Here is a 25,416-nt window from a genome sequence, read left to right as displayed (position 1 = left end):
ATGATTTATACACTAGCAAAACGGGTGGCCATTTTAAGGGATGGCAATGTGTGGAGGACAGGCCTCTATATTGAAAGACAGACCCCCATCAGGATTTCTGAAAGGGGCAGTGGGTTCTCCCAACCAGAAAGATGTGCTTTACTTTTTCCAATATTATAAGTTAACTGCAGCCATTCAAGTTACGTAGGACGAAAAGGAGGGCCCAAGACCACCACAGCCGAAGTTTGGAGCCCAGATCTGTGTGCCCCTGATGGCATTCCTGGGTCACACTCAAGCGGACCAGAGTGTTGAGAACTGGGACGTTGACAAAGGCAGGTAAACACTGTTCCAAGAATGCCGCTATTCCATTTTCACTGTGTAAACAAACCTCTCTCTGCTCTCTATATACTTTGATGTAGACACACGACGCAGCTTGGCTGCAGACAGGAAGGAACAAGTCCCATAAGAATTCTTTATCAATACAGAGCACCTGAAGGTGTTTTTTTCATTAAAATATTGGCCATGGAAAATCAAGGACTGTGCGCTTTGAAATTATTATCATTATTAGTATTATTACGCCCAGAGCAATCTGAAATAACATGGAGCTGCAAGAGAATTCTCACCTCCAGTATGCTAAGCGACAACACACCTTTGTTATAAAATTCAACAGCTATTTACATTTGAAATCCACCCAGACTATGAGCGAGCTACGGAGGAATTCTCTTTGCAAGCGCTTTGTCCTAGCTGATATTTATATTAGATTAGACAATCTCCTGGCAGGTAGAAAGATTGCTCTGTGTCGCTACAAGCCAAGCATGAGGCTTCTTTTCCAATCAGATATTACGAGTTGCAAACCACCCCAGTATCAATCCTTCACTTGGCACAAATATTTCCACACGCAAAAAACCCCCACAAAAGCCATAAAACCAAATTGTACAAAGAAACAATTTGCAGGGAAAGAACCAAGTATGCCACCATAAGCTCAGTGAAGAAAAAGGTGTGATACAAATGCAACAAACAAACACAAACTGCTTATTGGGCTTTAAAATCCCAGGAATTTTAGGGGCCTTTCAGTTTTAAGATTCTAATTTTATAGCCTCAGGGATTTAAATTTATACGCTGCTTTTTCACTCTATGGAGGCTACCAAATGCAATATTCATAGGAAGGTGCCTTATACCAAGACCATTGGTCCATCTAGTTCAGTATTGTCAACACTGACTGGCAGCAGCTTTCTGGAGTTTCAGACAGTACTTAATTTGGTGGGACGAATGTGCATCCCACATGAGCTTACCTAACCTCTACATTTCCCTGCCACCATCTATAATTAGGTAAGTAATGACTTAAGAGGAAGAACTTTTCAGTTGTGGCACTCTGCTTATGGAATACCTTCTCCATGGAAGCTGGCCTGGCAGCAACTGTGATGTCATTCCAAATCCTGGCAAACAGATTTTCATTTGCCCAGTTCTTTAATAGGTAATATCAATTTTATCTGCTTGGCTGAAGTTTCATGCTGGATTTTTATACTGTTGTTATTCTGCTTTCCCCCAATGATTTAGCTTGGGCATTGTGAACCTTGGGCCCTCTGGATGTTGCTGAACTACAACTTCCATCTCCCTTGGCCTTTGGCCACGCTTGCTGGGGCTGATGGGAGTTGTAGTTTGGCAGTACAGTGGTACCTCAGGTTAAGTACTTAATTCGTTCCGGAGGTCCATACTTAACCTGAAACTGTTCTTAACCTGAAGCACCACTTTAGCTAATGGGGCCTCCTGCTGCTGCCGCTGCGCCACCGGAGCACGATTTCTGTTGTCATCCTGAAGCAAAGTTCTTAACCTGAAGCACTATTTCTGGGTTAACGGAGTCTGTAACCTGAAGCGTATGTAACCTGAAGCGTATGTAACCCAAGGTACCACTGTATCTGGGGGGCCAAAGATTCCCCACACCTGGCTTGATTTTTTTAAAATAAAAAAATAGATATATAGGTGGGTTAGTCAGGAAAGTACAAATGCATTCTTGGTGGTTTCTCTGAGAGGAAGAGCTCCTGCTTCTGGGAATATTCCAAAACCTTGGAAAAATCTGGAAGCATTACAAGTCATGGGGTGGGGTTCATCTGTTCATGGATTTCAATTATCTATTGTATCACGTAGCATACAGGGTAATAGACTGCCCAGAGCTGTTGGAATTAGGCAGACTTAACATCTAAATCCATGTTTCCCAGACCTGGGTCTCCAGCTGTTTTTGGACTACAGTCCCCATCAACCCTGACCACTGGTCCTTCTAGCTAAGGATGATGGGAGTTGTAGTCCAGAAACAGCTGGAGGCTCAAGTTTGGGAAACACAAGACTAAATAAAGGACTGCCAGCATACAATTGGCTGGTGACTAATAATGATGATTTGTGATGTCACCGTTGGCATAGAAACTATGTGCCCACAGGAGTGAAAATGCTATCAGGTCAGTATTAAGAGCATGGGCATCTGAGAGAGCAGGCAAACATCTCGTGTCCGGCTGGGTCATCAAACCTGCTCAACTCAAAAGAGCAACTCTGTACAGCCCTGGGTAAGGTTGTCTGGTGAAGCTGCTGCAAATATGTCTCACAGCTCCACTGGAACAACGGCTGCTCCTGAGAGCTCATCCCAATCCAACAGGGCTGTACCAGAACAGGCCATGGGTGGTTCTGTTGCAAGTGACAACATGAACCAGACGGACGACCAACCGATGGATCAACTGTCACTATCCGTCACAAAGCTGTCTTTACGCACGGCTAAAGACGACGCCCCCGAGACAGCGACCGACGACTTACCAGACAAACAAAACGGTTCGGGTGACTCCTTCTCAGAAGGCCAAACATCAACTTCGCCAGCGAACGGTGAACAGTTAACCGACTCTGAAGTAATTGTGGGCAACCAGAATGCGGACGACAGCCCCGTGAACAAGGAGCTGCAGGCTATTCTCCAGTGGATGGTGGCTTCTCATCTCAACGTGCCCAACCTGACCTTCATTAACGAAAACGACAATGAACTTGCTAAGCTCCCGCTGCTGGCTGAGAAAGCAGGCAAGAAGGCGTACACGGTGGGAGACATTCTCCAAGAGGTAAAGAAGTACTTTGTGCAACAGCAAATGGAGCCCACGGTGGGAAGTGCACCATCATGCGGACTTCTGGACTGGCTGCTTGCGAATTTGTAATAGGTCAAGCCTCCCTGCCGCCCCCTTGTCTTCCTGTTGCCTTAACCAAGCCCAGGTGCCCAAACCATGCTTTCACAAGAGCAGCGGATTACATCCTCCGAGCTCCATTGGAAAGCCACAATGCACTGAACTGAACTTGTCGCTACAATGGTAGCCGGGCAAGATCATCAATTAAAACCCCCCCCCCAAAAAAAGCTAAAAAGCAAGATGTGGAGCCAGGCTATTTTATTGAAACTTTCAGACACCACTTGATATGTAACAGGCTGAATTACCACACCCGACAGCTGCAACAGAGAGGAGCTGATTTATTTGATGGTAGAGCTAGTGTGCTGTAAACTAGCGATGGGAGGGCTCCACTCAAAAATATGTATTTAAGTGTTCTTGGGAAATGCGAGGGTGGGGGGGTGTCTCAAGTTTATCCAAGGTTTTCCAAGAAAGCTAAAACAAACACCTCAACCTTCTTCCCAAGTACTTCCAAAGAAAGGAAAATGGGTGTTGGGGTGGAGAGTTATTTACAATTTGATGGTGTGTGTGAAACAGTGACAGGGAGACAGGACATGTTTTTCTAGCTTCTCTTCAACAGGAAAAGATGCTCTTGACCATGCTCAAGACCATCATTTCATGACAGGGAGCACGGGATCTTTAGTTTCTTAGGCATCCCAAACTGAATTGGGAAGCAGAAAAAGCTGCACATTCCATGTTCCTTGTAATTTACTAATCACACTTGTGGTTAAAACAGCAAATTTATCCATGGGTGGGTTGCAAAGTTCTGTCCTGGAGAAATAGCCATTCCTTTATTTTTTGCCAAAAGGAAGAGGGGTTCAATAAGCTCTCCTGTTGAAAGAAATGGGATGTCTGTGGACTGGATGGATCAAGCCCACAATGAAGTAAATGTTCACAGTCAGTTGTACACCAGGTTCGATCTGCCTAGATTCCCCCTGGACTTTTTCTTTCTTAACTAGACAAGACAAGTTGTTTAGGTTAGCCTTCAGTGCACCACACCTAAGCATCTGTGCTACGCATGAAACCTTAGAGATCAGCCATTAAACCTGCCGTTTAAAATCATTCATAGGCTCCCTCTCTTCCCCAAGATCCTTCTAAATAAAAAGTGGAGTTGGCAGATTTCAAACAAACAACCTTTTTCTCTAGGCTAATCAAACTGGATTCCTTCAATCTTCCTTCCTAGGATTTGGACTTAGGCTTTCACCCCTAGGTCAGAAATCAGGGATGATTGGAGTTGTAGTCCACAACATCTAGAGGGCACCATGTTTGCTACCTCTGCCCTGGATCTTTCCCCACATGGGCTCTCCTATGATACTGATACTTGCATAGAGAGCCTGGAAGCTCTGTTTAAAAGGTCTTTGTATAAAAGAAAGCTTCACACCCATGTATTTTGAAATACCAATGGTAGAACAGATTGTTTACCTCCCATTATTACTTCTCTGGTAAAAAGGTAAAGGTAAAGGTACCCCTGCCTGTACGGGCCAGTCTTGCCAGACTCTAGGGTTGTGCGCTCATCTCACTCTAGAGGCCAGGAGCCAGCGCTGTCCGAAGACACTTCCGGGTCACGTGGCCAGCGTGACAAGCTGCATCTGGCTAGCCAGCGCAGCACACGGAACGCCATTTACCTTCCCGCTGGTAAGCGGTCCCTATTTATCTACTTGCACCCGGGGGTGCTTTCGAACTGCTAGGTTAGCAGGCGCTGGGACCGAACGATGGGAGCGCACCCTGCCACGGGGATTCGAACCGCCGACCATGCGATCGGCAAGTCCTAGGTGCTGAGGTTTTACCCACAGCGCCACCCGCATCCCTACTTCTCTGGTAACTGCAGCTTAATGTGAAAGCACCTCTACCAGGCATAGGCAACCTTCGGCCCTCCACATGTTTTGGCCTACAACGCCCATGATCCCTAGCTAACAGAACCAGTGGTCAGGGATGATGGGAACTGTAGTCCAAAACATCTGGAGGGCCGAAGGTTGCCTATGCCTGACCTCTACACTAACAAGTCTGCAAAGATGACTAATGTTTTACAAGAGAGAGCTATGCTCTGTTTGGCAGCTGTGCAGCCCTATTGATCTTACTCTGGCACTGAACACTTTGCAGAGCACCGCTGTGTTCTTTACGAATTAGCTAATCCTGTTTTCCACTCCTTTGGTCAAAAACAAAACAAACTTGGAAACGCTCTTAACTCTGCTTGCGACTTCTTCCTATCCAGGGCTTTCTCTTAGCAGGATCATAATGCTGGAGGAGCTCAAGAATGTAGGATTACAACCGGCAAACTGTTGGGTGTATTGGGTCATAAAATGCCTTTGTGTTTGATGACTGCAGTAAAAAAAAAATGTCTATCTAGATTCTCCATTCCAACCCTACTACAAAAGCAATGAACGCCAATGTTAAACTTATCCATGTTTCTCTGGCGACTGCTGTTGAGGGTGAAAAGGAGATATGGGGGGAAGGGCGAAGAAGTCACCATTGGCTACGGCTCCCCAGTATGTAGCTCCTACCTAGTGGAAAGCAGTTCTTCAAAGTGTTTACCATTACATATATGCATAGCAAACACATCTGCCGTGCGAAACATCGGTCAGCCTCCCAATAGGTGAAACAATAAGATAGGTAAGAGTCTTTCCCAAAGATTGTGGGTTGTGTTAAAAAATAATAATCTTCTGTTACATGGTTTTTGGGGACTTGGGTGTGATAGGGTGGAAACTAGCAGTAATTCAATGAACATAGCAAGTTCTCACCTTTGTTTTCCTCCCGACTGGGAAAAATGGTCAGGCAGCTAGCATTCAACTCCAGAGACATACAATAAAAAACATCACTACTATTGTCATTGTTATCATCATCATCATCATCATCACCATCATCATGGAAACTTAAGCCATATCAAGGAATTGAGAGTCTGCAACTTTTGAAAGTAACTATCAGCTGGTGGAGACTCTTGAGAGTCCCATGGACTGCAAGAAGATCAAACCTATCCATTCTGAAGGAAATCAGCCCTGAGTGCTCACTGGAAGGACAGATTGTGAAGCTGAGGCTCCAATACTTTGGCCACCTCATGAGAAGAAAGACTCCCTGGAAAAGACCCTGATGTTGGGAAAGATTGAGGGCACAAGAAGAAGGGGACAACAGAGGACGAGATGGTTGGACAGTGTTCTCGAAGCTACAAACATGAGTCTGACCAAACTCTGGGAGGCAGTGGAAGACAGGAGTGCCTGGCGTGCTCTGGTCCATGGGGTCACGAAGAGTCGGACACGACTAAACAACAACAACAATCAGTTTATTATTTCTCCCCAATTTACAACATGGAGGAAACGCGGCAATAGATACCTTGATTTAACAATGGCAGGAAGAAGACAAAGAGAACAACGGGGAACAGATAAAGGAAAAGACAGCGACAGCGAAGTTGAAGAAACATCCTCTCAGGTCACCCATAATAATATCAAAGCTGTTGCCGTAACCACAAAAGCAGAAGGGGAAAGATTGGTAAAAGCGTGGAGAAACTTTGGATGCAGAGTTAGGTAGGGAAGGGCATTGCTTTCTCTTCAGCAGCCCCCTCCCTTTTCCATCCTGTAAGCACCCTAACAGATTCTACCCCTTGCCGCAGGTACCATACAGCAGCAACTCCTGTTCCTCTGCTCCCAATAATTTTCTTCAGATGCGAGTGCCCTTGTAACAAATGGCTCTTACACCATTTTTTAGGTCTCCCAGGAGTGTATGTATGTGTGTGCTGGGGAACAGCAGATTGACTACTTTGCATCATCTTTACATCTGATAGCCACACAAAAGATTCAAAACAGTTTCATTTAACTTGTCGGATCACAGTCTGAGCATCTCTGGGCCATTCTTAATTTTACAAGGCTCTAGGCCACGTATAGGTAACTGAGCTCCCACAGACAAGATACTCCCCATCCAGACCAACCTGCAGCTTTTCCTCCTAGCACTTCAATTAGGCTTCCAAAAATGCTATTGAAGTCAATAGGGTGATTTTTAAGCCAATTGGCCAAGGCTTGATATCATGGGGTAATACAACTGGGGGAAGAAAGATTGACGTTTTGCTTCACAACTGCTGCACACCAACGCCAAAAACACCACTACCACCCCACATTTAGGTTTGGGTAAAGGACCTACTGGTGCCAATAGAAGGGGTTCCTCCCCCCAGCCTAAATCCCGTCCCTTTCAAATATACACACAGCATTTAGACTTCGGAAAGACCCCTCCTATGGGTTCTGAAAAGAGGTTCTAAAAAAACCAAGCAAAAAGCCTTAGTTGCACCAGCGAGGAGAATGTGTGAGCGTGCATAATTGTGTACAAGTCCCCATGTGTGAGCACCTGTGCATGCGAAGTGTGTGTATGTGTGTATTAAGATCATGTGACTGTGTGTGTCTGACTCCAGCCCCTCCTGCAATGCAGACTCTGCCAGCTTTCAACCAGGGAAATGTGGTACCCCACATCTATCCCACATCCAGGGTGCAGTGAAAGGTTTCCCAGTCCTTCTCCAGGCCTTATTTTGGTTTCTGAGTCTGGAAGCTAGATTCTGGTGCTCAGCGTTCCACCGTCACTGCCAACAGTATTGGAAATGCAGGGTCCCCCGGGACCCTTAATAAAAGACCTAGGGAGTTAAAAACACTAGAAGATGGAACAATAAATGTAGCAGAGGGAATTCCACAGCTACACATTCTCTGAAAACAGCTGTAAATAACTCCCACATGTTCTCTTCTGTGGACTATGGTTAAATAAAATTGCTGCGAGAGAAGAATTGAGAAAAATGCTCCTCCCTGTGTAACTTTAGAATTAGTACAGATGGCTATCAGAATCTGGTTCCTACACTTTGAGTTTCCTGGGGTAGAACAGTGACTGTGTAGCATTAGCAGTTGTTAGCATTTAAATGTCTTCACAGGCCTGACTTTGGTTAACTCAGATACAAATTGTTTTCTTCTGTTCCATGAAAACCCTCCCCAACTGTTTGCTGGTGTCGGAGATGAACCGCTTTGGCAATGTTTTCAAAGCAGAAAGGGAGAAATATAAAAATCTGCTCCCCAGTGAATAATTAAACTTTATGCTAAGTCTCAAAACATTGCAGCACAGATGCATGTGGGATGCCTGGCTGTAGTAGCAACACCTGACTTTCAGCAGCAAATTGAACATGAAAAGTTGCTATATACAAGACAAGTTGCAGGATCATCAAAATCAGGACAGAAAATACAACAGGCCAACCCCCCCCCCCAAACCCCCAATCTTTTATCTGAGGAAGCAGTATGGGCAGTGGTGGTGAGAGTTTAGCTGGAAGTGTGCGGGGCTTTAATTTGTTTATATTTCACACCCAAGTCTGGAAAATAGTCTCAAAACTCGCAAGGAACACATGCAATGGTTGAGTACTAATCAGAAAAGCAAAGGGTTGGCAGGTTGTGCCTTGCATGGGCTGGGAACTAAATTAGTCCCAATGAGCACCCGAACAGCAAATTTAAACCATAATGTACATTGGGGGGGGGTCCTAAACTGTGGTCTGTACACTATCCGTGGTCTTTGGCATGTCTGGATTTGTGGTTGAAGACAACACCTCCATCACATTAAATATTCACATTGATTTTTTAAAAATTGTATTTGTCTTGCTTCTTTTATTCCTTACGTGGCATCTTACTGTATTACAATTTGAATTCTATAGAATTACCGCAGCTACGTCGGGGAGGTAAACCCATCAAGTGGTCTGCCAAGACCCTCAGCAATTTCCATGTAGTTTGTGAAGTTTGGGAACCACTGATGTAGATAATAAATCACTGCCACTGAAGAATAAAAGGTAGTTTAAGCACTCACTCTGGTGACAGCAAAACTTTAAACTCCGCAAAAAATGGAGAAATAAAGCCGGAGACATCTGAGCCTTCCTCTGGTTTGCCCTTCAGCAGTGGCATATTGGGGCGGGAGGTGGGGGGAGCAGCAAAATACGCTCAAAATAATGGACCCTTAAGTATCTAGATTTGACTTTGTTTTCTTTGAAATATGAACTATTTGGGGAGGGAGGGGGAGGAAGACATGATCACAGCTGCCAATTTTGACCTGAAAGATGGAACTCTGCAGCTTTCCATATTTTAGCACAGTCTTAATGGAAAAGTAGGAATGCAGCCAATTTGTCTTGCTCTCTTATGTACTCCATGTAATTTGTGGGGGATTAAACAAATATATCAAGGTCACTTCACATCAGTCAGAAGCGCACAATGTTTCACAGGCTGTGGGAAGCCTTAAGCTAGGACAGCCCAGCACTGGAAATATCTAACTAGGACTAAAGTTGACAGCAGTGGCTAGATGTGAGGGAGCTAAGCTATGATGCTGACAAACTGCACCCTTGTGCAACTATCTTATTAAGAGCCTCCTCTCCCCCCCCCTTTAATAACAGTGTTCACTTTCATGCCTACCGATTTATTTCATGTTGTCTTGCAGGAGATATCTCAGCACTATAAACAAATGCGCACAAGCAATACAACAACAGTTAAACCCAGGCTTCCTCAACCTCGGCCCTCCAGATCTTTTTGGCCTACAACTCCCATGATCCCTAGCTTGCAGGACCAGTGGTCAGGGATGATGGGAATTGTAGTCTCAAAACATCTGGAGGGAGCCTGGTTAAACCTAACGGTGGAACCATGGCATCACAAAGTAAAAATGAGAAAAAGCGGTGCCTAATCAATGCAGGTGGTACAGCAACAACACTTGATCATCTCTTGGGAGGGGTGTGTGGATGTGAACAGGCCTATGGCTCAGTCATGTGACACACAACAGTGGGTAACATGCCCAAGTCTAGGTCTTAGTTCCATACCATGCTGAGTGTACAGTCTGGGCTCGATGGATACCATGTATACTGCACGTTCCACTCCAATATCATATTCTATCTTGCATGCCTCCTTTGAGGAACTGAATAACAACAGCCACTGACCAAGTATGAAAATGACTGGGCTCAACTGCAACCTTCAATCAATATAGGGGGCAAATGGAAGCAACATCGACTTTCTATTTCTGAAGCTTGTTGTCCTGCTTGCTATGAATTTGGGCACCCTGAAGATATCGTAACCCAAATTCTTCACGACGGTTCCTGAGAAAAAGGGGCAAGTTTTCATCTATGTTTCTCTAAAGTGGACACCATTTTGACTCAAGATGGTGGATGTAGCCTTTCAAGACTGCACTGATGGTAACCACCCATTTCAAAACCGCACAAGTTCTTTGGGTTTCTTGGAATTCCTGAGCAACGTCGGCTACAATAAAATCTAGAAGTGCACAATGGAGGGCAGGAATACGATTAGGGTGGCAGTAGCAATGAATCTATGGACATGTGTTTTATTGAGGTCCAAAGCTGATACTGCAGATCTTTCTTCAGTCACATATAGATGAGGGAAATGTCAGAGCTCTCCCTTTAGATCAGGGATGGGGAACAGATAGTCCTCCTATATGCTGTTTAACTCCAGCTCCCATTGGCCCTACCCATCATGTCCATAGTTAGGGGTCATGGGGGTTGGTCCAACCCATTAAGCTTTCTACACACACACCCTGCACAGATTCCTGAAAGAAAGAATATATCAACAGGCATGCTAAACTGAGACTTACAGGTACAGAGAAGTTATGTGGGCTGAAGCTGCTCCCAGGGATGGAATGGCTGTCAGTTCATTGTTATTCAGATGCCTGGAAGAAACAAAGAACAATAATTTTAAAACAAAATGGTACCTATGCCAGGCCGTGAGAAAAACAAATTACAAAATCTCATTAGACCAACACATTTATTATTATTATTATTTATTAAAATTGCATACCGCCCTTCATCTGAAGATCCCAGGGTGGTTCGCATCATAAAAATACAAAATACAAACACAACATACGTAATACAACAGGCAGCCCTGTTTAGGGAAGCTTTTAATATTTGATGAATTATGTTAATATTTTGCTGGAAGCTGCCCAGAGTGGCCAGGGAAATCCAGCCAGATGGGTGGGGTATAAATATATTATTATTATTATTATTATTATTATTATTATTATTATTATTATTATTATTGCAAAACAAACCAATAACCTTCCTCCCACATACACATTTAAAAGGTCATATAATGTTTAATCTACCCAAGGCCTGGTTGAAGAGAAAGGTTTTTGCCCGGCACCTAAATATATGCAATGAAGGTGCCAGACAAGCCTCCCTAGGGAGAGCATTCCAGAAACGGGAAGCCACCACAGAAAAGGCCCACTCTCATGGAGGTGGCAACCAAGATGTCACAAAATAACGCACAAGTTTTTGAGTACACAGAAACCATTGCATGTTTACATAACGAGCTGGGAGTCTTCTAGACCGGGTCCATGGCCTATCTATAGTCCAGTATCCAGTGTTTTCAGGGGCCGACCAGATGCCTGTGGACCAGATGCACGGAAAGGTGGCGCTGAGCACAGCAGCCCTCTCCACTGGTATCCAGGAACATTACTGCTTCTGACCATGAAGGCAGAACACAGCCTTGCCCTCCAATCCTCTTCTAAAGTCATCCGAGTTGGTAGAAATCACGTCCTCTTGTGGGAGCAAATTCCACACGCGCCATGAAGAAGTATTGTCTTTTATCTCTCCCAGAGATGGTCATCAACAGTGCAACTAAGGCCAATTACTTCTGAAGAAGTACTTTTAGATGTCCTGAATTTTCCAACATGCAGCTTCACAGGATGCCCACGAGTTCTGAAGTTGTGTGAAAGAAGGGGGAGACTTCTCTCTCTCCACATTCTGCACAACATGCCTAATTTTATACACCTCTACCAAATCTCATCTTACTCACCTTCTCTCTAAACAAAGAAACCCCAAGTGCTCTAACATTTCCTCACAGGGGAGTTGTTTACCCTCTAGTCTGGATGAAGGGATTCAGAGAACCTTTCGCATACTATTATACGCTATTGGTCGTAACTGCCCTGAGGTGCATTTAAAAACAAGCAGCTCTGAAACGAGGTGTGCCCATTTGGCGAGCCTCAAATAGTTGTTTTGCTGTAAGGATGAAGCTCGATTTCAGCTGTCATCATCAACAACAACAACCTGCATTACCTTGAAGCCTTGATTATTTGCAGAAAACTATTCGTTCGGCGCTTCCTGTATCTTTGCGACTTTCCAGCCAAGTCTCTGCCAAGAACACTTGTAACAGAAACCCAGCTGCACATTCCATGCCTACTTCAGTTATTGCTAAGACATATTTATGGAACGGCAGCACATGCCAGGTCCCCATCAAGGGTGGCCAAACTGCAGATCACGAGACACATTCAGCTCCCGGAGATTTCAGAGCGCAGCTCCTGTTGCCGTATTATGCATGCAACCTTTCCTGTTTTTTAAAGGAGGGGAGAACTGTAACCCCATATGGCATCTTACTCATGAACTTAATCAAAGTGGGAGTTACACACAGCCAAGAATGTGATTGAGTAGTTGTCACAAACTCTGTGGTACCTGACAGAAAATTCGGGTGGAGGGGCTGGGAAGGGGGCTGTATGACTAACTATTGGTGTACAGTGGTACCTTGGGTTACAAATACAGCGGTACCTCGGGTTACATACGCTTCAGGTTACAGACGCTTCAGGTTACAGACTCTGCTAACCCAGAAATAGTACCTTGGGTTAAGAACTTTGCTTCATGATGAGAACAGAAATCGTGTGGCAGCGGCGCGGCAGCAGCAGGAGGCCCCATTAGGTCCGGAACGAATTAAATTCTTAACCCGAGGTACCACTGTACCTTGGGTTACAAACATTTTGGGTTTCAGACTCCACTAACCCGGAAGTAGTACCCTGGGTTAAGAACTTTACCTCAGGATGAGAACAGAAATCGCCCGGCGGCAGCAGGAGGCCCTATTAACTAAAGTGGTACCTCAGGTTAAGAACGTTTTCAGGTTAAGAACGCACCTCTGGAACGAATTAAGTTTGTAACCAGAGGTACCACTGTACGTTGGAAGGCAAAAGAGATAAGAGAACCATGCAGTCTAGCAATCTTCTCCACATGGCCTTTCCACACATGGAGGAGTTATTGTGCCCCGCTTCAAGTGTTATCCCATAAGCAGGGTTGTGTGCCGAACCAGCCCGGCCACTTGGCACAATGAAAGCAACCTGCTTTGGGAGGCACCATGAGGAGGGCAGACAGATGAAATCTGGAACTGGTCTCTGAATGGGAAGGGAGGGTTATGCCTGATCGCAGAAAGCAAAGTATCTTGGGCCTGTGCTGGCTGCGTACAGTCGGTGTTGCTCTGCCTGTATCCCGTAAACATGCAATTTGAGACACTGACTTGAGCAACTTGAGAGTCAGAGTTTTCATGTTTAAAGTGCTCAACTATGATGCAAGCAGGCCCCTCCCTTTAAAAGCCCCCTTGGTTTCAACAGGAGAGGTTGAAGCACAAGCTTAACAAAAATCCACAGGGCTTAACCCTGCACATGAGCCAAAGCCAGTCAATTTGAAGGTTGCACTCCAAAGCTCGTTTTTTCCTGGGAGGAAGCCCCATTGAACTAGCAGTACTTACTGCTGAGTAAACATGCATAGGATTCCCAGTGCAAATCCTGCTTATTTTAAAGGGAAATGGGCATGTAAAGCGACCGTGACTTTTTAAACCCAGGAGAGGGAAGGAACCAGTGTGGTGAGCTGCTGTGGTGTAGTGGTTAAGCATTTCAGGCTAGAACCTGGGAGACCAGAATTCTAATCCCCACTCAGCTATGAAGCTCTCTGGGTGACCTTGGGCCAGTCCCTCACTCTCAGCCCAACTTACCTCACAAGGTTGTTGTGAGGAAGAAATGGGGGAGAAGAAGAACCATGAAAGCCACTTGGAACTCCTTGGATGAAAGCTGGAATATGCATGTAATTAAATAATTAAACAAACCAGAGTTTTCCCTTACAGCCAAGGGTGTCCACCACATATTTTGTGCTATAGGTCCCATCACCCCCTGAATATGCTGGCTAGTGATTAGGGGAGTTATGAGTCTAGAACATCTGGAGGACACCAGGTTGGGGGGGGGGTTAGTTTGCTCCAATTGGCAGCAGCACTCTGGGATCTCAGGGAGAAGAAATGACCTGGGACCTTCTGGATGCAAGACACATGCCCTTGTACATGTGCTGCAGCCCATTTTCAAAAACAAACTACAGTCGTACCTTGGAAGTTGAACGTATCTGTTCTGGAAGTCCGTTCAACCAAAGCGTGGCTTCTGATTGGCTGCAGGAAGCTACTGCAGCCAATCAGAAGCCGTGGAACGTCCCTGTTGGATGTTTGGCTTCCAAAAAAAGTTTGGGAACCGGAACACTCACTTCCGGGTTTCGATCGTTCAGGAGCCGAAAAGTACAAGTAGCAAGGCGTTTGACAACCGAGGTACAACTGTAATATGTTTGAAATATGCTTATTCGCCATTGGAATCTATTTGTCTCAATCAGGTATTCTTTTTGTACAGGCCTCCACATTCACAAGCAAATGTTCGTGCAAAGCTGTATCTCCTTGTCTTTAGGTAAAAGGCTGAAATAAGCTATATATTTAAAAAATTCTGTTAAGAAAATAAACTTCTGGAAATGATTTGACGACATTTGCATTCAAACAAAGGCAAACTAGGATTATGTAAGGGGTGTGTGTGGAATGACTGAATGAATATGCAACTCTTTTCTAAAGGTGTGTGTGTGCAGAATTTGTTAAGACAGAAGCTTCACAACTTGTCATTCCATTGCTGCGCTACTAGACAGAAGAGAATATCCGTCTCAGTGGCACAGAATTTAAATTCTGTCAGTGAGTGGAGTGAAAGCTGATCTGGGTCACATAGCATGCTCTGTTCTTGGTTTAAAAACCCCTTGTTTGTGTGTCGAATTAATCAATTAATTACCATAATAACAGTTGCTTGTCTGGCAGACTGAAAATTGCCTAAATTTCCTGGCCTTCACCCTCTGACCAGCAATTAAGGAGAGCAGCAGTGGGGGAATCAAGAGGAAATATTTTGACTTTCTGCCTCAGAACGTGTTAGAGCTTCTAATTCTAACAAGGAAATGCATATTTGGTTCTCATTTATTTACCCTTTAGGTTTTCAGATCCGCATAGCTTAAAAGTTGTTTGTTTGGCTTTATGGCTCATGATATCCTAAAAGCTCTAGGGAGATAAGACTGAAGAAAGAGGGAATGAAGACCTCATGTAAACAAATTTCAAGTCTCTTTCCCCCCAATCTCTTTAAGACAAGCCTGTCCAGATGCTTAGAAAGTTGAGGCAATTTAAATCTGTTTTAGTATTTTAACTATCATACGGTTGAAAGTGCAGTTGTGATTTTTTTCTTGATTTTATTTTTTTTATCTTTATGTAAACCGCTTTGAGGGTTTTTTAAACAATCAAGCGGTGTGCAAATTTTATGAAATAAACAAAATAAACAAATAACTCCCTCAGAAGCTTGGTGCTTAAAAAGCGCTACATTAATTTTATGAAATAAACAAATAAATAGATCCTTCAGAAACTTAGCACTCAAAAATCCTGCTTGGGATATCAAAATGGGCTTGTGCTAATGCGAACCAATTCTTCTACGTCAAGGAAACTGCCCCAAGAACCGCAACAGGTTTGAAAACCCTGGGAATAGTGCACAGTGTCCTGAACCATGTAGCTAATTTTCAGTAATTGCTCAAATAATGTTTTAAAGACATCGTTGCTTCAATCCAGCTCTCCCTTGCAGGTGTATGCATTATACATTCTGCGCATGAAACATAATTAAACTATGGAATTCAATCCGACAAGAGTCAGTAATGGCCAGTGACTCGGATGGCTTTTAAATAAAGAGGATTAAACAATTTTACTGAGGAGGCAGTTATTGATGGCTATGTTCTACCTCCACTGCCAGGGGTAGTAGGACTCTTAATACAGGTTACAGTGGTACCTCGGGTTAAGTACTTAATTCGTTCTGGAGGTCCATACTTAACCTGAAACTGTTCTTAACCTGAAGCACCACTTTAGCTAATGGGGCCTCCTGCTGCTGCCGCTGCGCCACCGGAGCACGATTTCTGTTGTCATCCTGAAGCAAAGTTCTTAACCTGAAGCACTATTTCGGGGTTAGCGGAGTCTGTAACCTGAAGCGTATGTAACCTGACGCGTATGTAACCCAAGGTACCACTGTACTAGGAATCACAAATGGGAAGAGAGTGATATTGCACTAAGGCTCTGCTTGCCGGCTTTCCACAAGCATGTGCTTGGCCACTGCGAGACCTGTGTGGCCAACTAGATGGCCCAGCGGCCTGAAGCAGCTCCTCTGGCCATACATACATCCTTCTCTGTGAAAAGGAGCAACTGTGCACTAAGGGACGTGCACACACGCACAATCAAAATACACAAGGAACCTTGTTTGTGGAGGAGCTCCATGTGAGCACCGCAGCAAATATGGCGCTTCTGACTGGGACAAACGGCTGAATTCGTGAAGGCTACAGAAGTGGAGAGGATTTTAGTTGCGTCTGACAAACAGGAGACTGGTGGTGCAGAGCACCGGGGGTCGGTCTGCAGTTTTGCCAGAACTTGGCAATCTCCCATATATCCTAGAGTTTGGGCCACGAAAACAAACGGTTTCAATACCTCGGTTGTTATTTTACTTTGTTCCAACAAGACGTTTTGCTGTAAAGTGCATTGGGTAAGTGGCTTTGGCATCTGGTCTCCAATGTCCCTCAAAAAAAAAACCAAACACACGTTCGCAAGCAAGCAAAGGTGACCACTAGCCGTCTGCTTGGAAGCGGTCTTCTCTAGCCCCTTTGATCGTGCTCCTCTGTGCGGTAAAGAAGGGGAGGTGGGAGTGCCACTCAGTATAAAATATTTACAGCCCAGTTGCCAGGCTAATGTCATGCTGAAATGGATCCTGCTCAAAAATAGCACAGTTCTCTTGAGGATTCGCTGAAAGGCACTTAGATTTATTTATTTATTTTTACTCTCTCTCTTTTTTGTAAAAAGAGAAATGTTTGGGAAAGAAGCTTTACTCAATTTGCTACTCGTTTCTTTTAAAAATTGATAGCAGAAAATCAAATATCTCTCTCTCTCTCTCTCTCTCTCTATATATATATATGAACAAGCATGGTTTTTTTCTGATCTATGAAACAGAACACTGTGCTTCCTTACGCTAGAACCCCATATTACCGCCATACAGGGGTACTATGGCGAAGACAATTACCTCCACATTCAGGTGACACACACACACACACACTGGTCCTGTAATGTTCATGATGGCTTCCTATGCTGCACATCAATGGCTGTCAAAACTTGGCTTGCGCCCCTCCAGAAGCTGTTGGAACTTCCAACTCCCATCTGCCTCACCAGGAAAGGCCAGTGGTCTGGAATGATGGGAGCTGTAGCCCATCAACATCTGCAGGGATGCAGGTTCCCCATCCCTGCATAAGTGATCCTAAAGGTGACAGGGGAGAGACAGCAAGAGCTCAACATGCGGGTGTTGAATTTAAGTGGCCTCCCTGGGTCATGCGCAATGTGTCTATGGTGGTTTGGCAGCACCTCTCCAAAGTTTCAGGTGGGAGGTTTTTAAGCAGAGGTTTGGATGGCCATCTGTCATAGATGCTCCAGTTGAGATTCCTGCATTGCAGGGAGCTGTACTAGATAACCGTCAGGGTCCCTTCCGACTCTACAATCCTACGATTCTATGACATTCCCAGACCTACTTGGGGCTGTCAGGGATTGAACCTGAAACTTTCTGCATGCAAGGCAATTGCTGTACCACTGAGCTACAGTGGTACCTCAGGTTACATACGCTTCAGGTTACAGACGCTTCAGGTTACAGACTCCGCTAACCCAGAAATAGTACCTCAGGTTAAGAACTTTGCTTCAGGGTGAGAACAGAAATTGCACGGTAGCGGCACAGCGGCAGCAGGAGGCCCTATTAGCTAAAGTGGTACCTCAGGTTAAGTACAGTTTCAGGTTAAGAACAGACCTCCAGAACGAATTAAGTTCTTAACCCAAGGTACCACTGTACAGCCCTTCCTTACATAAACCTAATGCCTTTTCCACAGCCTTCCACCTGAATATAAGCTACAGTAAGAGAAATGGACCAAGATCTGGTATGGGAATAAACTTTTACAAGCAAACTTAACATTTCTCTTTTCTTTCCTGGCTTCCACTACCACAAACTGGTGCCAAAGCAATCTTTCCACCATGCTACAAAACCCAAAATCTCCACCTTGTCTCGCAGACAAGCAAACAGAAGGTGGGAGGAGAACGAGTTAATAATTCTGTAGTACAGTACACTACACCTTTGTTTCCCTGAGAGATTCGGGGGGGGGGGGTTAGCATCAGATGTCACAGCTGAGCCCATTCCGCCTTGCCAGATGAAAGTGTATCCACACAGCCAGGTGTGGTTACCTGAACTACTCTGGCTAATTCCAACTTATGAAATGCACAGGCAGAGAGGGGAAGAGACAAAAGGAGGCAGACAAAACATCAATGATTTCCAATAAATGTATTGCAGTTTAATTGAGATGTTGTGTTCTGCTAATTGACTGCTTAATTAAAAAAGAAAAAGCATACAGGTACAGTATGAAAGAAAAACAATGGCTCAGATTTAATCTGCTGATGCAAGCTAGCAATACAATGAAAGCATGTCATGGGAAAGTATACATTTTGCTGCTGCCATCCCAGCCAGAATCGAAGTGAAGGCGGCGCGGGGGGGGGGGGGAGCCAAGATTAAAGTCCTTTCTGAAGGAAATACTTACACTTCCCGTAGGTTTGGCAGGTTAGAGAAATCAGAAGGATCAATCTCCGTCAACTTGTTGTGGCTCAGGTTTCTGTTAAAAATAAAGAGACAGTCGAATCAGCATACCTGGCAGTCACTTCACTCAGCAAAAATGTGGCAATTTTAATTATTAAGGGCTTGCACAGCAAGATTAGTTAGCAGTGTTTTATATATGGGGATTTACCTGTGAGTGCACACAGGAGGAAAATGCACTCTGCTCACCAGATTGGTCCTTCTACATAACAGGTGGAGAAGCAGGCTCCGTTATTTGAAACCGGTTCAATACCCAGCCACCTAAAGCTAAGCCTAACATTTTAAAAAGTATTTATGCTTCTCTCCGAAAAGGTGCTCAAGTCTCTCACCGAAGGCAGCATGATCATGCAACTGTGAAGCTGCCAAGAGCATAACGACATATATGGCAACTTCCTATGTTCCTAAGAGTCCTGCCTAGATCAGATAAAATTGTCCTTCTAGTCCAACAACTTACTACCAAAGGTGGACATCCTAAAGCTTTTAGGAGGCTCAAGCAGGTCTTTGCCTCTCACACTGGTACCTGGTATTGAAAGACTAACTTCCTCTGAATGAAATTCCATTTAGCTACCATGGCAGATAGCCCTTGATAGACGTATTTGTGGACTGTTTACCTATTGCCCTGTATGACAATGGGGTCAACCCAGAGCAAGACCCTCGGGGAAGATCTTAAAATTCAGCCTTTGGTGAAGGACTTTGTCAAAGGCTTTCAATAAGTCCACAAATACGTCTACCAAATAACCCCTTCTATGGAGAAGAACTCCAAAAGGTTGGAGAGGCAGAGATTCCCTTTGGAAAAGCCATGTGGATTCTTTCCCAGCATGACATTTCTTCTATGTACTTCAAAATTCTTGTTTTAATAATGCTTTCCATCATTTACCCAGGACAGACATCAGAGAAAACAGGCTCGCAGTTTCCAGGCTCTCTGAAAATCCCTTTTTCTAAAAATTGGTGTTACATTGGCAACTTTTCAGTGCTCCATCAAGGAGACCAATTTTTGTGATAGCCGCATATTTTTGTTAGAACACCAGCTATTTCCCATCTGCGTTCCTTAAGAATTGTTGACCTGGTGATAAGTCCATTTAACTTCAGGTCATCATCTCCAGCAGGGAGGGGGAGTTGGCCAGACATCCATCCAACTTCTACCACAATGAAGACCAAAGACAAAGGTGTAAACTACATGATTTCACTGTCAGAGCACAGCATGCAGGAGATATTGAAAGAGTGTCATCATCTACCTTACAGAAAGCAGGTATACAGGAAAAGATTCTCATTAGTATACTGGCACCAACCAGAATTTTGCTCCCTATCTATCTATCTATCTATCTATCATCTATCTATCTATATTAAAAGCTGCACAATCATGACATGACTGAGACAAAGATTGAGCCACTCTTAATTTCAACACTATAATGAATTTCAACTGTAACGGGCTTGGGCACAGGTGAAGGGTTCTAATGTTAGCTCTAAAAGACCACCGTGTATGCAGGTCTGTCTATCTATGAATCAATGCAATCCTATGTCTGTAATTACTTAGACGTGAATCCCCCTGTGTCCAGTGCTGCTTACTCAAATATAAGTGTTTAATACAAGCATTTGACTCAAAGGGTAGCCAACGTGGTTCCCTTCCAGATGATCTTGGACTCCATCTCCCAGCCAGCATGCCAAATAGTGAAAGATGATGGGAGTTGTAGTCCAACAGCATCTGGAAGCCACCACACGAACTACTCCTGCAACTTCCTGTGCCACCAACTAGAATTTGTACCCAAGGTTAATCCCCCCCCCACCTCAACTAACTTGGTCAGCCATAACAAAAGTTAGAGGTCAGATTTCCAAAGGAAAGGCTTTTAATTCCACCAGGGAAAGAGTGGTGGCTATCCCCTGGCAACCTCTCTTGTGTGTACTTTCAAGTCAGTCCCTTTTCTCCACCTTCTACATCCTTTTCGTCTGGCCAGTGACAGCATCACTTCAGATTTTCTGTTAAGTGTGACATGCTGAGCCAGTCTTATTCCCCCTGGTATGAAACAATAAATCCTTGTAGACTAGGGCAGCAGGAAAAAAAGAGAGCAGCAAGGATGATTGAAAGCAAGGTTAAGGGATAAGCAACTAGCTTCAGAATTAGGTATCTTCAGAACTGCTAGACTTAAGTTATTTTGCAAAATGTTGATCCACCAGAATGAAATGTTGACTGCAGTGTGATCTTGCATTATGCCTTCTGGTTACAACTCCCAACTTCACCCTGCATTTCTGCCTTATCAAGTGCAGGAAACAAACGTGCATATCTAGCGTTATTTTAAATATATATAATATCCCAGGTGCCAAACAGTGGGTGCTGTTGTTGTTGTTTTAAATCACATTGCAATGGAAATCCATTACACCAGCATTAATGCCAGAAGCTGGCTCAAGGCAGGGCGGGGAAGGGGATTTACGCATGTCATTTTCCCCCCCCCATCCCATCCATACTTCTTGTAAAGGACTAGGTTTCCTCTCCAGGGCGGCAGCAGGCAGCACTATTATGGCCCGCTGGATCAGGCCAAAGGCCCCTCTAGTCCAGCATTCTGTTCTCACAGTGGCCAACCAGAGGCATATGGGAAGACCACCAGAAGGACTTGAGCGCAACAGCACTTTCCCCAGCAACTGGTTTACAAGCCATAGTGCCTCTGACAGTGGAGGTAAAACACAGACACCATGGCTAGCAGAATTCAGAGAAATTTCTATATTTAAACAAAAGATACCCGATTTTTAATGCTCTCCAAGGTGCTTTGAAACCTAAATCAATACATCCCAAGAAATGAGAGTGAACAAAAAACGCAATTTATCCAGATTACGATGACAAAGAATGCCTTCCTCAAATGCATATGCACACACCACAAAGTCAAGTCTGAGCTCGTCAGTGAGACAAAGAGGGAAATGGGCAGCTAAGGGAGCATATCAGCCCTGGAGTCAATAATTCTCCCCAAAAGAATGCACAACATGAGCAAAGAGTGAGACACACTTGTGTAAGTAATAGCAGATGTTCCGAGAGTTGCAATTTCATTCATATGTCTCACAGATCTGAATGACTTCATTAAGCTCCAAGTTTCCAAAAGAAACAGAAATGTTTGTTTGTTTGTTTCCATAAAAAAGGTGGAGGGGCTTCTTTATTCATTTTCCTACTTATATATTACTAAAATTAGATGTCCTGATCTCAGTTAGAATAACATAGGGGGAATAACAATCCTAAAGCAAAGCAGTAAAAAACATCAAATTAAGCCTCCCAGACCCAGGTTCTAGTCTGTAAAATGGGAACGAAATAGTGGCATGGCTGAAAAGGGTTCTTGGAAGAAAAAGACTGTCATATCTTTCTGCAGAATTTCTACCTAAAATGATGCCACTAACAAAAGAGCTAATTCTATATGTCCTGTATTCCTATGAGTAATTACAGTATGAGATGAATTTATCTCTTTTATTTTTCATCTGAAGACAACCAAGAAGTCAATACAGCATGTAGACACACACAAATCTCAAATCTTGTATTTCTTGTACAAAATGCATGGATCCATAAAGCCATAGTTCTATTGGATTTTTTTTTAACTCAACAAGCTGAAGGTTTCATCAGATTAGCTCACAGACATGTACCCGTCATTGCTAATTCAGCGCACTTTATCCAAAACTTTTTGGCACCTTTTGCTAACAGTAGAGAGACAGCAAAAGGGGAGGGGGGGAGTCTAGGAATGTCTGCTAATGCCAAACGCAGCTTTCATTAAACACTTTGTCAGCCTTTGTCCTAACACAACTTTTCACCGTTTCACACACAAAAGGAACCAAAGGGCCCTTGAACAATCAAAATCTCGCAATAGAAATTCCTCTGGCTAATCTGTCGAAAGATAGCTGCCTAGTCTGCAGCTTTACTGAATAGGCACCCCACCCAACCCCAAAAAACATCTCTTGCAGATGCTTTAAGCATGGCAAAACAGAGCACTGTGCACACATGGCTGGATCTGAATGGAACAAGGGAGGGGAAGTCTCTGAGTTGCTTATGAAGGGACAAGTGCATAGTGGAAAGCCAACAAGAACCCCTTCTTGGAAAAGCTTTTTTCGAAACAGACTGTGGCTGAACGTCAAGCCTATTAAACCCGTTCACAGATTCTGAGAGGCCAGGTATAAATTCCCTTTCCCACTCCCTACTGCAGGGTAAAATCGGAAAAGGGGAAGCTGTAGGGGAAGCGAGCATGCCTTTTGTCAAAATAAAAATAAAAATGTGTAGCATACAGTAGTCAAACAAGCTACCCTCAAAAAGTTTCCTAAAATGATTCTATGTGCAGAATTTAAGACAGATCTGCTCAAGGGGAGAAGTTACCTAATTTGGCCTAATCTGAATTGTTGGAAATTGCAGGGTAACAAGAAAAGAATTGGTGCTCAGTACATTTTAGACCCTAACATTGGTTAGAAGTTACATAACGTAATCAGGTACATGAAATAGCAAGGCTGGTGGAAGTTCGCCTTAGAAAATAAACTTGCTGCTTTTCCTCTTCCCCCAATATCCTGCAATGCACTTTCTTGCGGTTTCCTGAATTTATACTAGCCAGCTCAGTGCTTAAACGCTAATCCCACAATAAACAGTTGCACACTGATTACAAGGGAAAAAAGGACTCAGTGCAAAACTGGAGTCTCCTTTTTTGTATTAAACATGTAACTATGGATCCAAGCATAGAAGAGGGCAGTGACATGGCATTGGTAGCTGCACCTTGAGCACAAAAGAAAGAATAAAAAACTGATCAGCATCTGATCCAACCCAGCAGAGGTCCTGTCATTCTTAAACTGGTTTAGGAACTTTGGGACTGGAGAACAATAAAGTCTATGGATAAAATTACTTCCTCCAGTCTAGTCCAGTGGAATGAATCCACAACCAGAGCTTCTGAAAGCCTGTGTTGAAGTAGAATTAATGTTTCACTTTTTACTAACAAAATATCCCTGAATATGTGGATGGAAGGCAAGCAAGAAGTTTCAATTCCACCCATTGTCCTGTTTCATATAGTCCTTTTCCAGGATCTCCCCCTGCCTTGGCCTTTTCCATATCTGATCCATTTTCTCTTCCACTTATCAGAGGATTAAAAAAGTGAGTGTTTGGGACTGTATTCTTCAAACAGCACATAGTTCAGCTATGGAACTTACTGCCACAAGATGGTAACCAAAGATGGTCCTCAAAACGTAGATTAGACAGGCCAGACCACCCCCAAGCTACAATTCCTAGGAAGCCTTAAGAAACTTGTTCCCTGGCTTCTTTGCGGGAAGATGTACTTTAAACGTGTTTTGAGTGTTCTTTAAATATATGGTGCCGATCGGCCCAAATTCCTGGAGGATAAGGCCTTGATGTCTACTTGTCACAATAGCTAAAAGGCTGCTGGACTAAACTGACCTTAGGTCTGATCTGGCAGGACTTAGATAGAGGAATCTGTCTTATACACAGTTAGACCATTGGTCCATCTAGCTCCATGGATCCATCTTGTCAACACTGACTGACAACATGTCTTCAGGACTTCAGAAGGGGGCCTCTTTCCAGCCCTACCTACTTGGAGATGCTAGGGACGTGGGTGATGCTGTGGTCTAAACCACTGAGCCTCTTGAACTTGCTGATCAGAAGGTTGGCGGTTCAAATCCTCATGAGGGGGCGAGCTCCCATTGCTCTGTCCCAGCTCCTGCCAACCTAGCAGTTTGAAAGCATGCCAGTGCAAGTAGATAGATAGTACCACCGTGGCGGGAATGTAAATGTCTATCTGTGTTTCCGTTGCGCCAGAAGCAGTTTGGTCCTGCTGGCCACATGACCCAGGAAGCTGTCCGTAGGCAAATGCTGGCTCCTGTGGCCTGAAAGAGAGATGAGCGTCGCAACCCCATAGTCGCCTTTGACTGGGCTTAACCGTCCAGGGGTCCTTTACCTTTACCTGCCAGGAACTGAACCTGGGACTTCTGCATACCACAAGCAGGTACTCTTCCACTGAGCACAGCTTACTCGCTTACTACCTTGATACTTTGTCACTAGGGCTCAGACACTCTATCTGTCAGGGTTCATGAAAATTGTGTGTGTTTCTGTGGCCTGGGACCTTCAAGATGTTTTTATTTGAAGACCGTAAGTTTCTCTGTGGGCCATACCAGGAGAGGCGGTCCCGTAGGTACGAGGGTCCTAGGCCGTATAGGGCTTTAAAGCAAGACCAAAGAGAGAGGCTTACAGGCAAACCTAAGAAAAAGTAGGCATGGGATTATACTACCAGAGACCTTCCATCTCCTGTTTTGCTCACAATATACAGCCCAAAACATAGGCTGCCATTAACTGCGAGCTACAAAAGACATCTCATCAGGACGCCACGCTCCTCTGCTTCAGAAACCAGAGCAGAGTCAAAGACTCCATTGTGCGGCAAACAGAGGCATACATTTGCCCGTTCTTAATTGCAGCAAATAAAGTGAAAAATTGCTAGTTCTGTTAATCTGCATTGCCTAAAGAAAATGATTTCTATTCACCCAGTGTTGACTGGCAAGCAGGATGAGGAAG

At 44.3% G+C, this 25,416-nt stretch overlaps 1 protein-coding gene across 1 annotated transcript in view; it reads right to left on the bottom strand.

The window, feature by feature from the left end:
• Positions 1–25,416, bottom strand: part of LRIG1 (leucine rich repeats and immunoglobulin like domains 1) — a 135,594-nt gene that overhangs the window by 59,908 nt on the left and 50,270 nt on the right. Inside the window, exons 2-3 of the mRNA XM_053378291.1 lie at positions 18,841–18,912; positions 10,749–10,823 (exon numbers count right to left, since the gene is read on the bottom strand). Coding sequence (XP_053234266.1) covers positions 10,749–10,823; positions 18,841–18,912 — 147 coding nt within the window. The remainder of the gene's footprint in view (positions 1–10,748; positions 10,824–18,840; positions 18,913–25,416) is intronic.

This window comes from Podarcis raffonei, chromosome 2, assembly GCF_027172205.1.
Source record: "Podarcis raffonei isolate rPodRaf1 chromosome 2, rPodRaf1.pri, whole genome shotgun sequence".
Taxonomy (NCBI): Eukaryota; Metazoa; Chordata; class Lepidosauria; order Squamata; family Lacertidae; genus Podarcis; species Podarcis raffonei.
This window is presented reverse-complemented; position numbering and strand designations above follow the sequence as displayed.